The 17,530-nt window shown below is 36.1% G+C and overlaps 1 protein-coding gene across 1 annotated transcript; it reads left to right on the top strand.

Annotated features, from left to right (window-relative positions):
* Positions 1 to 1,042: 1,042 nt before the first annotated feature.
* LOC137728010 (chaperonin CPN60-2, mitochondrial-like) lies at positions 1,043 to 5,437 on the top strand. The gene is made up of 17 exons (XM_068466889.1): positions 1,043 to 1,244; positions 1,367 to 1,613; positions 1,948 to 2,107; positions 2,199 to 2,374; positions 2,474 to 2,569; positions 2,715 to 2,819; positions 2,964 to 3,050; positions 3,141 to 3,230; positions 3,335 to 3,415; positions 3,513 to 3,581; positions 3,700 to 3,777; positions 3,877 to 3,972; positions 4,117 to 4,216; positions 4,301 to 4,404; positions 4,638 to 4,743; positions 4,848 to 4,926; positions 5,024 to 5,437. Exons 2-17 carry the CDS (start codon positions 1,452 to 1,454, stop codon positions 5,136 to 5,138), a joined length of 1,704 nt encoding a protein of 567 aa, XP_068322990.1. The 5' UTR covers positions 1,043 to 1,244; positions 1,367 to 1,451; the 3' UTR covers positions 5,139 to 5,437.
* The last annotated feature ends 12,093 nt before the right edge of the window (positions 5,438 to 17,530 follow it).

The following is a 17,530-nucleotide window of genomic DNA, read 5'->3' as shown; positions in this document are numbered from 1 at the left end:
ACATTTTTAATGTAAAACTAGGTCAATAGTTGAGCTAAGAAACCCATTAATTAATAGTTTTCCAAAAAAAGAAACCCATTAATATGTTGATGGATAACGCATATCCAACACGTGTTCTTCTAGAGGTGTTTTTCCTGTTAAACGCCTCTCAGAAAACCATGTTTTGGTCACATTGAATGTGTACGCCAAACGTGAGCTTGGATTCTGGCGAGTATTCTCATTAATCTAGACTCCTTTAATGTGGTGATTATCTTCAAAGGAATTAACAAAAAATTTCTTTAAAAGTGTCATTTGCTAACCATTTGGCACTTTTATGATACTTTAAAATTTTGTCACCCCAACATATTTTTGAAATTTTCTCTTTATTTAATCTTTCGTCAAAAAACAAAACACTTTTTTTAATCTTGTGGGCCTAAATTTTATTTTCAAACTCTTTCCCAAACAATACTTGTGAATAAAATATATTTCGGAACCCAATTTGCAATTTGTTAATTAGTTGCTAACACCCTTGGAGATGCGTTTTTTCCCAATAGGATCCTCTCTGGATTTTTTGGGTGAGGATCCTGGAAATTCGTGAATCATATCCATTCATTGTACATCGTGCGGTTAGTTTTTGTCAATTACTATTTGTGTTTAATTTTAAATAAAAATATTTAAAATAATTTTATGATAAACGGACATAATTGAGGGAATTCGGATTTAAATTTGAATTTGATATGCCACGTAGATGTTCCGAAATATATGCCACGTGGGATAAACAGTGGGATAACAAATTTAAATCCGGATTCCCTTTTTTCTACGTGGCATATCAAATTTAAATTTGTTATCCCACTGTTTCCTCCCTCGAAGATAATGTTGAATGTATTTAATATAAATACATGATGTGAAGGAATTTATGAATTTCTTTTGACGACATGATGAATTGAAAAGAAAAAGAAAACTGAGGTAAACAGGCCTGCGTAGAAAGCCCACCAGGGTCGTGGCATTCGGCAATATTTCCTAGTCACTGGACCTTGCCGTCCCCGACCCGTCCCCAAAACCCTAAACCCTAACATAAACCAAATGCTTCTAGACCCTTCTCTCCTGCTCAATTTATACTCTCCTGCTCTCCCCCCCTCTCTCACTCTCACCTCGCTTTTTCCTGATTGCCCATCTTCTTTCTCAATCTACTTTCTCTCTCTAAGGTGCTCTGCAACTTCGTCAATCATGTATCGCTTCGCCACTAACCTTGCCTCCAAAGCCAGGTATGTAATGCCATCTTACCTCTGTCAAAATTCGAACTTGTCCCCAAAAGTAACTGTCTTTGATTGTTTTCTGATCTGGGTCGCTCTCATTTTTCCGAATTTTCATTGCTTTGTGGTTGAAGGGTGGCTAGGAACAATTCTCAACAGGTACTTGGTTCTTCCTTATCAATTTGAAGCTGTGATTTGTTATTGCTTAAGTAGGTTTTGATGTGGGGATTTTTGTTGTTTACTGTTCAGATTGGTAGTAAATTGATTTCGAGAAGGAACTATGCGGCGAAAGAAATCAGATTCGGTGTTGAAGCCCGGGCCGGGATGCTTAGGGGTGTGGAAGAGCTCGCTGATGCTGTTAAAGTCACAATGGGGCCAAAAGTGGGTGACTTTATCATTCTTGATTTGCTTATATTGATTGATTGCATATCTGGTTATGATTTGGAACAATGATCTGGATATTGGTGGGAATTTGTTGAGTTGAGTTATTGTATGTTGGTGTTTAAATCTTGTTGATCTATGGATGTAATTCCATTTCACTTCCGTATGTGTTATCTTATGAACTTTGAGATTTGTTGGATATCGTATTTTGTTTATTTATTTTGGTAATTCCTGCAATTTTAAGTAGTGAATGAAGTTTGTTTCTTTGTTTCCTCAGTCTTCAGTTCGATCTGACTTATTATGATGGTTTGTTGTTGATGCTTGATTTTCATAGGGGCGCAATGTTGTTCTAGAACAAAGCTTTGGTGCCCCTAAAGTGACCAAGGACGGTGTCACTGTAGCAAAGAGTATTGAGTTCAAGGATAAAGTCAAGAACATTGGTGCTAGTCTTGTAAAGCAGGTTGCAAATGCTACAAACGATGCAGCAGGAGATGGTGAGAGTTCTTTACATTTTGTGTTCAAGTGTGTGTAAAATTTTGGCTGATCATGAAGCCATGATGCAAACGTTGTTACTTGTGTTTGCAGGTACCACTTGTGCTACAGTCCTTACCCGCGCTATATTTACCGAAGGATGCAAGTCAGTGGCGGCTGGAATGAATGCTATGGACCTAAGACGAGGCATTTCAATGGCAGTTGATTCCGTTGTTGCAAACTTGAAGAGTAGGGCTCGGATGATCAGCACATCTGAAGAAATAGCTCAGGTTTGTTTTGTTTTAATTTGAGAATTGAGAGAATTAAAATGAATGGCTAAATTTTTAGTAATGACTTTGTAGTTCATATGAATTCTTTTTCCCGAATAGGTTGGTACAATATCAGCAAACGGAGAGAGGGAAATTGGTGAGCTAATAGCTAAGGCTATGGAGAAAGTTGGCAAAGAGGGTGTTATAACCATAGCTGTAAGTTGTTTCCTTTGAATCTTTCTCCGTTTCCAATAATTTTCTGTGAGTAGTATCGTATTATGGTGTGGTGGCAACATTGGAGTTTCTCTGCTTTCTCCAGACAATCTTATGCGAATTTTGTTTTCCTGTTGAATTGTTTCAGGATGGAAAAACACTGTATAACGAGTTGGAGGTCGTTGAAGGAATGAAGCTGGATAGGGGCTACATATCCCCTTATTTTATCACCAATCCGAAGAACCAAAAATGTGTAAGCAGTTTGTCATTATTTGTCACTTTTCTAGTTTCATGGTTCTTTGAAGGGTGTTTTCTTAAATTGTCCAAAAGGTTAATTATCACACTTTCTTCAAACTGCTTCATTGTGATTACTAAATAGAGGTTTTGATTTTTACAGGAATTAGAAGACCCACTCATCCTGATCCATGAGAAGAAACTCTCAAATCTAAATTCTATAGTGAAAATATTAGAGTTGGCCTTGCAGGTTAGGGTTCCTTCGGTGGTATTGTTGGAATCTTGTGAATGTGCTATGTGCTTCTCTGATTGAATTGACTGATTTTATGTGTTTTCTCAGAAACAAAGACCTCTTGTGATTGTTGCGGAAGATGTGGAAAGTGAAGCTCTAGCGACGCTCATTATAAACAAGCTTCGTGCTGGAATTAAGGTGATGTTTATATTTTTGTTGTATGCTAACTGTTTCCACTGTTAAAAAGTGTTAACTGACTATTATTTCATTGTCCTCGTATGATTCTGTTGATGGGTTTGAAGGTTTGTGCAATTAAAGCCCCTGGATTTGGAGAAAACAGGAAGGCAAATTTGCAGGACCTAGCCATTCTTACGGGAGCCCAGGTAATTAATTTGTATTCTTCACTTGTTCTCAAAAAGTTTCATAATTGTAAGGCTGACACGTGAACCATTTTGTTTTCTTTTTCTTTTGGGGTTCTAGGTAATAACTGAAGAGCTTGGTCTGAACGTTGAAAAAGTGGGAGTAGAGACACTTGGAACATGCAAAAGGGTGAGATGTATACATCAAGTTATCGACTGTTGTTTTAGCATATGTTCCTAATCGTGGTGTCTCAGTTTCTGATCTAAATAAGTTGAAATATTTAATGACTTGTGGTCTGGTATTGTAGATTACGGTATCAAAAGAAGACACCGTCATTCTTGATGGGGCTGGTGACAAGAAAGCCATTGAAGAAAGATGTGAACAGGTTTTATGCTGATTCTTTTTCTTTAATGTATTCAAATAACCATTTCGTGTTGCATAGTGTTTGTTAATGTGATATGGTGGACCATGATTGTTGTGACAGCTGAGATCATCAATTGAATTGAGCACTTCTGATTATGACAAAGAGAAGTTACAAGAGCGCCTTGCAAAGATTTCTGGTGGTGTTGCCGTCTTAAAGGTTGGTTTACCTTCTGAAAATTGGCTAATGTTTTCTGTCCTTTCTATTGGTCTAGAATTGAGGGTGACAGATTTTACTTCTAAAGCATCTTATTCTATTCGCTGTTTGTACTGAAAACAAGTCTGATTGAGATTTACTTTGTAGATTGGTGGAGCGAGCGAAGCAGAAGTTGGTGAAAAGAAGGATAGAGTAACTGATGCTCTAAACGCCACCAAGGCTGCTGTAGAGGAAGGAATTGTACCTGGTAAGTAGTCTTCTAGAAACGTATTTGAGCTTGTCTTGTTTGATTTACGTTATCTTATGGTAATTAAAAGCTACCAACGTGCAGGTGGTGGTGCTGCCCTTCTATATGCCTCAAAAGAGCTGGACAAGTTGGTGACTGCCAACTTTGATCAAAAGATTGGTGTTCAAATAATTCAGAATGCTCTCAAGGTATTAATAAAGAAACGATTCTCTTATATAGTTTCTTGTTCTCTTGGGGTCTTGTTGTAATGCCAATAAACTGAGTTTAACTTGAAGCTTCATCCAAGTCCTAATAGTTTCATAAATTAGGAATTCCAAATTCTATCGAATTACCAATTAAAAAAAATACTTAAAGCTAAGTGATCAAGTGCCAATGTTTCATGTACATTTTAATCTTATCATTTGATTTCATTATCTATTAGATGCCTGTGTCCACAATAGCTTCTAATGCCGGAGTCGAGGGGGCTGTTGTTGTTGGCAAACTATTGGAGCAGGACAATCCTGACCTTGGATATGATGCAGCGAAAGGTTGGTTCTCTTTTTAACCATTGAACAAACATGAATAATGGGTGGCTTCATGTGTAGGTCTAGTACTACAAAAATTTTGCTTATTCATTCTCTGTTCCTTTCAGGTGAATATGTAGACATGATTAAGGCTGGAATCATTGATCCATTGAAAGTCATTAGAACCGCCTTGGTAGATGCTGCAAGGTAATCCATACAGCCTTAACTCGCCTACTTTATATTGTTAATTTCCTTTTAAGCTGGCTATAATTCCTGAAACACCTGAAAATTGTCACCGTTGCAGTGTTTCCTCGTTGATGACCACTACTGAGGCTGTTGTTGTTGAGCTTCCTAAGGACGAGAAGGAATCCCCTGCAATGGGAGGAGGCATGGGAGGCATGGGAGGCATGGATTACTAGAAGTTCTATACCTCATACTTGTTCCGGCTTAAACCTTCGTCGATTATCCTAATTCAACCTTCGTTCTCCAATTTCTCAATTTTATAGCTTATTCTTTTTGAAGGGCATTGGAGGCTGAACACGATTGTAATCTTAGTGAGAGATTTTAACTGTGCAGTAGCATTTTACACCAGTTGTAGTCTCTGGTGGGTTTTTATTTCTCATTTGACAAAGGATTTTGTTTTCATAAAAAACTTTGTTAGTGTCAATTGTTAGAGAGGAAAAATTTGGTAATAAAAGTAGCATGAATTTGTGGTTAATGTCGTGTTATTGGTTAGCGTTTGTGAACTACTATTGAATAGAGGGTTGGTAATTTTTACTCTCGTTTTCTTTTTCATTCAAGTTCTTGTTTATGTTTCTTTTTTCTCTTTTAAGTTAATTAGTCCAAATGATAGATAAAAGAGTGAACGCACCACTTTTTTCTTCTTGCACATTCTTGTATATTTTTAGATTTTTTATTGAATAAAAGGTGAAAAGTAGATTTAGTCTCTAAATTATTGTCTTATTAAAAATTAGGTTTCTGAATTATTATTTTTGGTAAAATAAGTTCATAAATTCATTAAAATTTTTTAATTTATCTTTATTATTATATTTAAAGCTATTTTATTCAATTTTTTCTATCAACTTAAGCCGTAAACTTAAGGGCTGGTTTGGTATTGTTGTGTTTTGAAAAAAAGTAGATTATGTTGTGCTGTGAGAATAAGCAGCTGTGAAATAAAGCAACAGAGTGTTTGGTAAACTTTTTTGTAAAAGTTCTTTTGAAAAAAAAAAAGCAGTATTAGAGTGTTTGGTAAACTTTTATGTAAAATAGATGTGAAAAAAGCTGGTTTTTCAAAGCTAGGTTTTGCAGCTTCTTGTTTTTGGCTTTTTTTATCCAAAACTGTGAAAAAAAGCTGAAGCTGAGTGTTTACCAAACACAAAAACAGCTCCCAGCTTTTTTTGATAGCAGCTTTTTTCAGAATCACCTCAGTACCAAATCAGGTCTAAGTCACTTGACACATTTTAAAATGTAATATTGTTCTTCTCTCACCTATAAGCCCTTAACCTTCCATATAGGTTACAAATCTAACGTCTAACTTACCCTTCAAAGTTAACTCTATACATTATTTCTTTTTGAAAAATTACCAATCTACTCTCTAATGTGTATCACATGCAAGTAAGGTGACTTAAATTGAAGGAAATTGGATATAGTAACTTCGAATCTAATATTAGAGATGAAAGTGGCAGATTTTTATAATTCAATGATTGATTTTTTTTTTTTTTTTTGAAAAAAATAGTTTAGGAACTTAATTTTCACTTATGTGATAATTCAAGAACTAAATTGACAATTCATCTTAAATAAATCATAGATGAGGATAGAATTAACTAGAAGTGTGCAAAAGTTGAATTTTGAAATGTGCGATAATTTTTTCCCAAAACAAAAATAAGAGTGCACAGGGAGACGAGTATTGGAAAGTTACTTTCTTGGAGAATATTTTTTGTCCTCATTTTCATCTTTCACACTCCATTTTTTTTTTTTTTTTTTTTTTTTTGGGGATTGAAAAGGTTAAAAAGAGAATTAAATAACGAAACCAAAACAGATTGAGTGCACAAATAAGAAAGTGGTTGGAAAATTGTGCAAAAAATTAAAACAAACTTGTAGGCAATTGAAGGTGATTGTTGAAGATTACGAACTCGTTTAGAAGTAATTTTAAAATGATTGAAAATGTTTTTGGTGAAATTGATTTTGGATTCTAAAAATACTTCAAGTGCTTTAAGTATTTTTTCAGTATCCACTTGAATTTTCCTAATGATTGGTTTCAAAAAAAATTGTTTTTAGTTATTTTAAATGCAATTCCAAACGAGCAATACATTTTGTATGGATTCTATTATCATTCATAAGATTACAAATTTTTATTGTGTATTATTCCAAAGAAATAAATGAATAAAAGTAGAGAATAAAGACTTTATTTTCTTTCTTGTTCCTTCATATCATATAGATGGATAGAGAGTGGAGGGTGGATGCATGACATTTTCACAGATCCACAACTTGGATTAGAATCTGGGAATAAGGAAAAGCTTATGTTATGTGGGCATCGATCACTTGGTGTTGGTGACCACTTATTAAAGGCAAAGAAGAAGCAAATTAAAGCAGTTTGGTGGTGACAAGCGAGCAACATGGGTAGCTCACCCCTATGGTGCTTATTTGTCGGTCAGCTCACCAACATGGCATGCTCTCTCACTGCCACGTCTGCAAGCCTTCCGAAGAACTCCTTATTTTCATGAGAAATTTTCTTTCTTTAGCTTCATGTATTTGAAGATCTTTAGTAGAACTTTATACTTCCCTTGACACGATGCTACACCCTACAAGTTTTAAACTAAACATTAGAAGAACTTTTATGGCATGAGCACATTATTAGTGTGACTTTTGTGTCAATATATCTTTATCATGAAAGTCATTTTTTTCTAATAAGCAACTTAAGTGAGTGCAGAATCGAAAACTTTTCACGTAGTCTTTAACATAGGCAATTGAAAATCAAACATAATATCATGTATCGATCTCCAAATTTGATACAAAAAGAGAAGTGAAGCATAAAAGAAAAGTTTTAAGCTGTAATGTTTAAATTGTAGGGATTTTATGGTCCTAAACTTAAGTACCATACAAGGAGTGTCCAATGTTAGTGATTGAGGATTCGAGTCGGGCACAAAATTTGCTTTCCTGAAAACATGCTTCCAAGAAATGCCAGCGAACGAGTTTTAGAGCTTCCAAATGTATTCAATAATTGTTTTTAATCTCCAAGGTGATGCACATTTTCTCTGTATACAGTCTATAATCTATTGAACCTCCTTCAACACAATATCCTTTTTTTTTTTTTTTCTTACGAGAAACAATAGAGTGATATTTCATTTATTTTCTCCACAGACAAATATAGAGGTGTTAATTTGGTATACTGCTTCAGTGACTAAAAGATATTTCATTTATTTTCTCCACAAACAAATATAGAGGTGTTAATGTGGTATATTGCTTTAGTGACTAAAAAAATTAACTCGGAGCGAGTTTGCACAAACAAACAAGAAGAGAAAGCTATTACAAGGTAACTCCAAATGAGAGTTCAAAATGGCCAAGCAAAAGCCTAATTCCATAATAGAAAATAACAATGAAATAAGCCTAAAGTGAGCAGCCCATAGAAGCAAACAAATGGAAAAACCTAGACATGAAAATGTAAAGTAGCCATCTCCACCAAAACAGCTGCACCACCACCGCAAATCCGTCACCAGCACCTGAAAGAAAGGCCAAAGAACTAAAAAGATGAACGGAAAATGGGGTAGGCAAGCTATCTGCACTAAGAGTGCTCCCATAATCCTACCAAATAATGCAAAATGCACTTTAAATACTACAAACCACCAAAGTGCGCCTCAGGAGGAGACACCAGACGAAACGACTAGCATGGGTAGATGGCTGAAGATCAACGGTGAGTAGCAATGTTTAGAGAGGAACAAGGCATAGAAAGCAGATCGGAGATAAACTTAGATAAAACTGAGACCAAGCTCAGGGCAACCTAAGACACAAAGGGGGCGTTTGTTTGCCCTCACTAAGTTGGACTGGATTGGACTGGACTAGCTATTAGTCTAATACTGTGTTTGTTCCATGTTGGGACTAACATTAATGAGACTAAAGGGGACTAGCATGGACAAAACCCTTCACTAAGAGGTCTTAGCGAGACCCCCTAATAACCATGGGACTAGCTAAGACTATCCTCTCTTTCTCGTCCTCGTCATGCTCAATGACCACTCCCGACAGACTCCTCGTCATCTCCGGTCACCTAGATCAATCATTAACTTTCCGGCTCTCTTTCAGATCCATTTCATAACCAACTTTCATATAAAATATACCAAATTGAAGCTGGGAGTGATAAGATTACGATTTTACCTGAATCGAGGCTAAAATGTGGTCGAATGTGGCCGGAAAATGGCTTGGAAGTCTCGGCCTGTTTGGGCTTCTTCAAATCCATGACAGATTTGAGCATTCAAAGCTAAGATCTCGGTCCAGGGATGGTGATGAATTTTTTGGCGGTGCTAACTTCATCCAATTTAACGAGGGTTGGCCAAAAAACACATCGGGAAACCTGCAACTCGTCGGGAAAATTGAAGCTGTGAGATTCCGTTCGAACAACGCATAGCTAGAGAGGGAGGGAGGACAGAGAAATATAGACTGGTCAATAAAGAGTTTGACCAGGAATGAGAAAGAGACATGAATTGAGAGTTCTAAGAGGAAAAAAAAGAGAGAGAGGGTGGGACGATGAGAGAAGAGGAAAAGAGTGGGATGGAAATGGTAGGAAAAGATGGAGAAAAAGATAAGATCATAATAAAATATTAATAATTTATATATTAAATAATATAATATTAGAATTTGTTATTATCCAGATTCTTAGTCCAATATTGCACCAAACGCTTCACTAAGTTAGTCTAGTTTAGTCTAGTCTAAGCCAGTCCACCTTAGTCCTTGAAGCTAATCCAGTCCGAGATAGTTCGGTGCAACAAACGCCCCCAAAATACTCAGAACGAAAACAACCGAAATCTAAGTGCAGAAAAAGAAAATCCAAATCACCAACCAAGGTTTGGAAAAGGGAAAAACTGGTGGGAGTTGGAGGAAAAGTTGAGAACCGAGAAATAGGGATATATATATGGGATAAGGAGGAAGAAAGGGAAAGAGGGAAGAGAGTGAGGAGGGTTGGGTAAATGGGCTGCCGCGAACCCTAAGTCAGAACAAGGGGCCAACGGCGAGAAGGCTTTCAGAAATTTAGGTTTTATTTTTGAGAGAGAGAGAGAGAGAGAGAGAGAGAGAGAGAGAGAGAGAGAGAGAGGCACGGTTGCAGAATCCTTTCTCTAAAAAAATGCAGTATTTTTCTACATTGGCTAAGCTAATTATTGAAGGATAAATCTTGGCTCTTAACAAGATTTTCTGCTACAAATCAATGACAAATTATTATTTTATTACAAACTTGAGTATTAAGAACATCTAATAACCATAGTGAGAATTGAAAATAAAACACTGCTAGCCTACAAACTTGGGTGGACAGTGAGCTATATTAGATCTAAATTTGAGTGGGCTACTAAGTGTGTATGCTAGTTCACATTTAAAATATATAAAACAATGATCAGGATTTTTCATTTATTTAAAAAGCTGCCTAAGCTAGCCTATGATAGATAATAGCTAGCCTACCACACATGCTCGAAACTACAGAAGCCATTAATACAAACCGATCACATAATACTGTAAACAACAAATTTGTATCGTTAACTACACTGAATACTGATCATTATTGAATAGCATATCGCATAAATTATCGTATAAGAGTGAGACCACATAATTAATATATTCATTGAAATACAAAACCACATACATAAATCATGGCTCAAAAGGAAAACCACATAACTCAATTCCACTATCTTTAAAATTCTTCAAAATGGCAAAAATATGAGAGTATCTCTAAGTGCTACTCCTTTTGCAGTAGACACATAAAACATTGCCAAGTTTTCTAGTGCTCACGGCCGGAGCCATCCACAAGGCTAAGATGGGCTATAGCCTATAGAGGTTTTTTTTGTAAGTGTAGTGCTATCTACTCATTATTTTTATTTCTCACATATCCCTCTCAGTTTTCGACATTCGGATTGCATGTAGCCTATATAGCCCACTCAATTCCACTACATGTTATTATTTCATGTATATTTAGTAGATGATAGGTAATAAATAGGGTAAATTACAAAAACCTACCTTAACTATTAGGCCAACCACTGTTTCATACCTCATCTTTAAAACATTTCAATGTCATACCTTATCTTACGAATTTGTTGCAATGTCATACGTTCATCACTTTGTCTATCAATTTATTTGTTAAATACTGACGTGGTTTATACTGGGTCCCATCCTCTCCACATATGGACTTCCACGCTGTACTGCCACGTAGATTTCCCCCCAAAAAATTTCCGCGACATTTTTTAAAAATAATTTTTGAAAAAAAAAAATTTGAAATTTTGAACACTATTTTTCCAACCAAAACTATTCCATGTCAACTAAAAAAAAATTCATTTTTTAAAGGGTCCAATTTTGGAAGATAATACAACCTAAAATATCCAAATTCCACATAAACACAAATCCCACATCAAAACATGATGTAACCTAAAGATGAAAACAAATCCCACTTAAACACATGATATAACCAAAAGATGAACACAAATTCCACTTCAAATTAGCAACTCAAAACATTTGCAAAGACCAAAAGATGAACTGTAATTCATATAGCATCCTTAATTCATCTAACATTTACAAATATATGCATTAGACATCCTTAAATATTCAAAAATGCACAGTGCACTGATTAAAAAAAAACCTATTGAAATCCATCTAGCAAAATAGTGCAAACTAGTGCATTTCTAGGGTTACAAATTAGTTCAAAAACCAAAAGAAATTCAATATTTGTGACGTCTAATTCCAGAACCGATGCACCACAATTTCAGTTCCTATTGCACTTAAAACATGATGCAAAAAACAGTAAATTGTTACAATTTCTGGCTTCTTTAGGTCTTGGTTTGCCTTGCCTTGTTTTTCTCTGCTTGGTGGCTCTCGGTGATTAAGCTTCAGTATTTGCAGATGAACCATCCCCTGTTTGTGATGTCTAATTTCAATGTTCATTACAAAAAGTCAGATGCAAAGCAAGGTTCTAAACTGAACTTGATGATCTAACCTACAAAGGAGAGGATTAGGTTTTTACCTTAGATTTCCTTGTCCTCTTTCTAGGTGCAGCTTCGGCTGATGATGATGCTCTTTCTTGTGTTGATATGGATGCCTAGAACAAAGTATAAAATCATTAAACGATTAAAGGATTAAAGGATTAAATGATGAAATGATTAAACGATTTAAGAAAGTACAAAATGTTTCATGTTTGTCCCTTAGAGGAAGATGTCGATGATTATTTGGTGGGTTTGTGGGGAGTTTGTTCACCATATTTCTCCAATTCCCTAGCTTATTTGTTTCTCTTCTTCCTTGGTCTTCCAAGTTGCTTTGTATATAAAGGAGGTAATATTGGTGGGTTTTTAGTATCCTCCCACAATGACTTACTATTCATTGGCATTATTAAGTGAGAATAAACTTACAAGAATCGTGCCTTTGAATAGTAAACATCCACACAATCCTCAGGTTTCTCTCTTGAAATGGATGGCAGCTATTGCATGGTTTTAAGGTATTCCCGTCAAGCCATACTTCCTGCAAGAGCATGTATTCTCAACCAAATCCACCATATATTGTTCCCCATCTCCAGCATCTACTTGAAATTTGGTCCCTCCTAACCATTGTGTAATGCACCTACCACTTAAGAGTTTGTCTTCCTTCATCTTCTTCTTAATCTTAGGGCAGAGGTCTCCTCCTTGCTTCATCATTATACCTCGCCTCATTTGAATTCTCTTCATCAACATAGTGTGAATCATTTGCACCATCGTTATAATAGGCTTTTGCCTTGGCACTAGTATGATTGCATTGAAGGATTCACATGAATTATTCAACAATAAGTCACACTTTGGATAGGTTTCAAAGTGTGACTTGGTCCATTAAGTTGCAAACTTTTTCACTAGCCAATTGTGGGCCTTCTCATCTAGCTTTTTCACATCCTCCATTGCCTTTTGTACGTGTGGAACCGTTGTTGTTTTGGCAACTGCCCATAGAGCATCCTTTAAAGTTTTCCCCTTGAACAAATTCCTATAGTTTGTGTACAAATGCCTCCCATAGATTTGTGGTGGCATTTGGGGATAACCTTTTGAAATGCTGGAATTAGCCAATTTTGTTTGTCACTGATAAATGTTCACCCATTTTGGTTTGCAATACCCACGTCATCAGCTAAGAGTTCTAATAACCAAATCCAAGCTGCCTTATTTTCCATTTCCACCACTGCATAAGCAATAACCCATGTCCCATCGTTTGGATCAATGCCCATAACACATAGCAACTACCCTCAATGTAAAACCTTTAAGTTGGCACCCATCTAAACCTATCAAAGGTCTACATCCTATGTTAAAGCTTTTTTACATGCCCCTAAGCAAACATATATCCTCTGAAACCTTTGCCTATCCCACTCCAAGTACAAATATATGAGTAAATGAGAAGTCATGTTCTTATTTGCCCAAGTCCTCCCACATGTGTGGTGATCAAGGATTATCTTGATTTGGATGCTGTTTGATTCATGCTTCTTGCTAGCATTATATATCCAAGGGCAGTCCTTTGTACGTTTTGCAGTAATCTTCAACTTTTCATTCCTAGGAAAATGAATTTCCCCATATCCTTTCACTAAGGAGTACATGATCACAGCTCTCTTGAATTGCACACTATCTCTGAAAATCAGCCCTAGAGTAAGTTGTGGATTCTTCATGTCCGTTTTCTCATTAAACTCTGGATAATGCTCTATTTTTTTGCCTCCTTCCTTATCTTTAGAATGTACACTTTCTAGATTATCAGAATTATAATCTGGTTCATGAATCAAATTCACCTCCTCATCTTCAGCTTCTTCAACCTCTTCTTGTCTTCTGTTACTTTGCCTACCTTCTTATTCATTTTGTTACTCTTCTTCTCATTTAGTGTTTTCCTCAGTTTGCCTTTTTTTTTCTTTTTTTCTTTTCTCTGATTGCCTTCCTTTTCTTTGCTCATATTGCACCTCATCTACTTGCTTAATCCCATCAAACTTGACAAATTTTGGGTTATCTTCATTACTCCCATATTCACTCTCTACAAAGTTACTGTCTTCTTCAACATCTTCTTCATCACTTTCTTCATTGTCTCCTTCAAAATCGACAGGTACATCAAAAAAGGTATCACTGTCTTCCTCATCACATTCTTCATTGTAATCTTCAACATGTACATTTTCTACATCTTCTTCACCAACTTGTACACCTTCTCGAGGAACTTGTACATCTTCTAGACCACTTTGGTCAGCAACTTGTAAATCTTCTAAATCTCATTCTCGAGCAACTTATACATCTTCAACCTCATTCACACATGTAGTACCCACCTCAGTCACACTTGTACCAACCACCTCAACCACACTTGTACCAACCATCTCTTCTGGGTGTAAACCATCATTCGAGCACATGACAGCCACCTCTTCTTCAACACACCCCCTTATTATCTGGGGGTCCTTCAATAGCTCTCAACCGTTTTCTTTTTCTTGGTTTACAAGTTATTGCCCTAACATCCCCTTCTATATCACTTAATTCTTCAATAACCATTGTGCTTAGACCGGTGCACTCCACAAACTCCATAAACTGTTGTTCCTTGTTGAGGGCTTCTTCTGTAGACAATTCTTCAATGTACATGTCTAACACTTGAGCTTTTGGAACAAAGTTGCACATCTTCTGTACATCGGCATCACTCTAAATGGGCTTCAAACCATTACAAATGTCCATGTTGGGAATCTTGTAGTAGTAGTAGTTTATGAACATCTCATTATATCCTAGAGCTTCCACCATATCATCTATCATAGGGAGTGACATTAAATCCTTGTCACAATAATCTATATATGCAACTCCCCCCCCCATAGTAGTATTCATGACCGAGCTCCCTACCATGATGCAAACAAATGGAAAATAGGTCTGGATAACCTGAAATTCACGAAGAAAAAAAAAAAAAAAAACCTAGTTAAAACCCTAGTTAGTGCAGCCAACAAACTCTAGGACCACAACCCACCCCAAATGTAAACAAAGCAAAGGAAAAAGCACATCACGGAAGAAAGCACACGAGGACCCAAAATGACCCCATTATCCAACAAATTAGTAAGAATTTTGAACAAAGAAAGAAACTACTACATATTCTTCACCAACAAAGAAAGCACCAAAAGAACCCTAATTAGTGATAGGAGCATATTCATGCGACTTAATTAGCTTGTTCTCGTGCATTTATGTTGTGTTTACTTAGTTATTTTAGTGTTTAAGGCCACTTTTGTGTATTTTCAGATTATAAGGCCAAAGTGTGCAAGAAGATGCAAATTGGAGTATTTTGGAGCGAAAGAGGAATGAATGAGTTGAAGACTTGAAGAAACGACGAATTCCTACTCCAACGATGAATTCCTACCAAAATGAGGAATCCTACTCAAACAAGGAATCCTACTTGAAGTAGGAAAGTTAACCCTAGGTTTCCCGTTTTGGTAACCTTTCCTAAACTTAAACGTCCGTATTTTCTTGCCACTTTGAAGGCCTTGTAGGCACTTTAGGACACAAAATAAAGGCCCTAGGTCACTTTAAACCATTGCTGTGCCCTTGTATCTTCCCCCTTTCCCTTGCCGTGCAAGGGAGGGCAATTTTGTCCCCTTTTATGCACAAAACCCTAACCTTAAACCCTAGCCGACCTAATTCATTGCATGCATTCATATTTTTAAATCTAATCAGCCATTCACCTTAATAATCCCATTATTCTTATCAGCCGCACCTTATTCACTATTATTTATATATTATTTTTCATTCAGCCATTTTTACTTAGGATCATCCACCCTAGTTATCAATCTAAGCTGTGACTTCCCATTCATTCTTATTCTATCATTCACCCTAATATAAGCCGCAACCACTATATTATTATATTCTCCATTCTCCATTTGATATCAGGAACCACCTAAAAACCTAATTAATTCCCATTAGTGCCGCAGCCACCATCACCCAAAAACCACCCACTCCAGCCACTTCCACAACCATTGCCGCATCCACCACATAGCCCATTATTCTAATTAGCCATTAACCCTAATACACCTCCATTCCTCCTATAAAAACCCTTGCATTCTCATTCATTTGGAAGATATTCATTCACTCCCCACTCCATCTCATTTTTCATACACAACACACAACACAAAATCCTCCATTCTTGCCGTGCATATCCCTTCATTTTCTGCATATTTTCTCTTCATTCCAACCACTCCAACCACTCCTCATCCCCCAAAAACTCACCTTAGACCTTGTGCTACAACAACGAGGAAGAGAAGAGTGCCTAAACGTTCATACAATTCAAGTTTGAGTTGTTGGAATGTTTAGGTGTTTCTTTGATTTCAATGTTTAAATTCAATTCTCTTTGTTTTGTAATGGAAGAGAAGAGTGTCTAAACGTTCATACAATTCAAGTTTGAGTTGTTGGAATGTTTAGGTGTTTCTTTGATTTCAAAGTTATGAGGAACTAAACCCCCCTTTAGCTAGGGGGTGATTCAAAATACATGTTTATGCTTGCAATATGAATTGATTACTTTTGGTTGGAATTTCATAAGTTGTGGATTCAATTTGTTTAACCGTTTGAATGAATATGACGCTAGAATATAAGTGAGTTTCACCTAATAGTTACGAACTTATATTCACAAGTAGTGGAAGTTGCTTATAAACAATCACGTTAAACGAATTCTTGGCATAAGTTTCATGCGTATTCCATAGTAACGAATGCCTCGTCGATGTTTATGATTTCCGTTGAACTTAATGATCTTTGTTGAATGTCTCTATCATGCGTATTCCATAGTTAGGGACTTTGATTAAGAATAATTTGGTTGTAATGCGTATTCCATTCAATCCAACGAATCTAGGGAAATCTGAAAGTTAATTTAAGCGGACCTAATTAACTTGGAGCATTGAGTTTCATAATTTATCAAAAGACCAACCGAAAATCAATCTTGCATGCAAGTGTAACATGTGTGGAGAAGAACCCTTTAGCTATTCCATCATCCATATTTTCATCACATTCATCTTTACTATCTGTTTTAAATTATAATCTGTCCGTTTAATTTAATCTCGTCCAACCACAATCACCCCCCCTTATTTTGTTAAGTCTTAATCATTTGATTTGTCTTATTTTATGTTTTTGAGTATTTGGAGTCTTTTAAACTTGTTTTGAGTCTTTTAGTTTGTCTTAGTGTTTTAAAAGTTAGTTTTATTTATTTGAGTCAAGTATTTAGCATCCCTAGTTAATCCCCGGTTAGAACGATCCCTACTTACATCATTATTACAATTGTCACAAATAGGGTTTAGTTTGTGTGCGTATAATTATCGCATCAATTAGTCAGCCAACAAACCTTAGTACCACACCCACCCCAAATGTAAACAATTGCAATTCAACATATTCAACAACCAACAACAAAGCAAAGGACAAAGCACATCACAGAAAAAAACACAAGAGGACCCAAAAGGACCCCATTATCCAACAAATCAGTAAGCATTTTGAGAAAACAAAGAAAACAACTCCACATCTCCAACAAACAAAGCACCAAAATGACCCTCTATTATCCAACATTAGAATAAACAAAACAAAAGCACCTAAATTAGAACAAGCACCAAATTTTTTGTTAAACAATTATCCAAAGCATAGTA

The sequence above is a fragment of the Pyrus communis genome, chromosome 3 (assembly GCF_963583255.1).
Source record: "Pyrus communis chromosome 3, drPyrComm1.1, whole genome shotgun sequence".
In the NCBI taxonomy this organism is placed as follows: Eukaryota; Viridiplantae; Streptophyta; class Magnoliopsida; order Rosales; family Rosaceae; genus Pyrus; species Pyrus communis.
The sequence above is the reverse complement of the archived record's forward strand: the minus strand, read 5'-3'. Positions and strand labels throughout refer to the sequence as shown.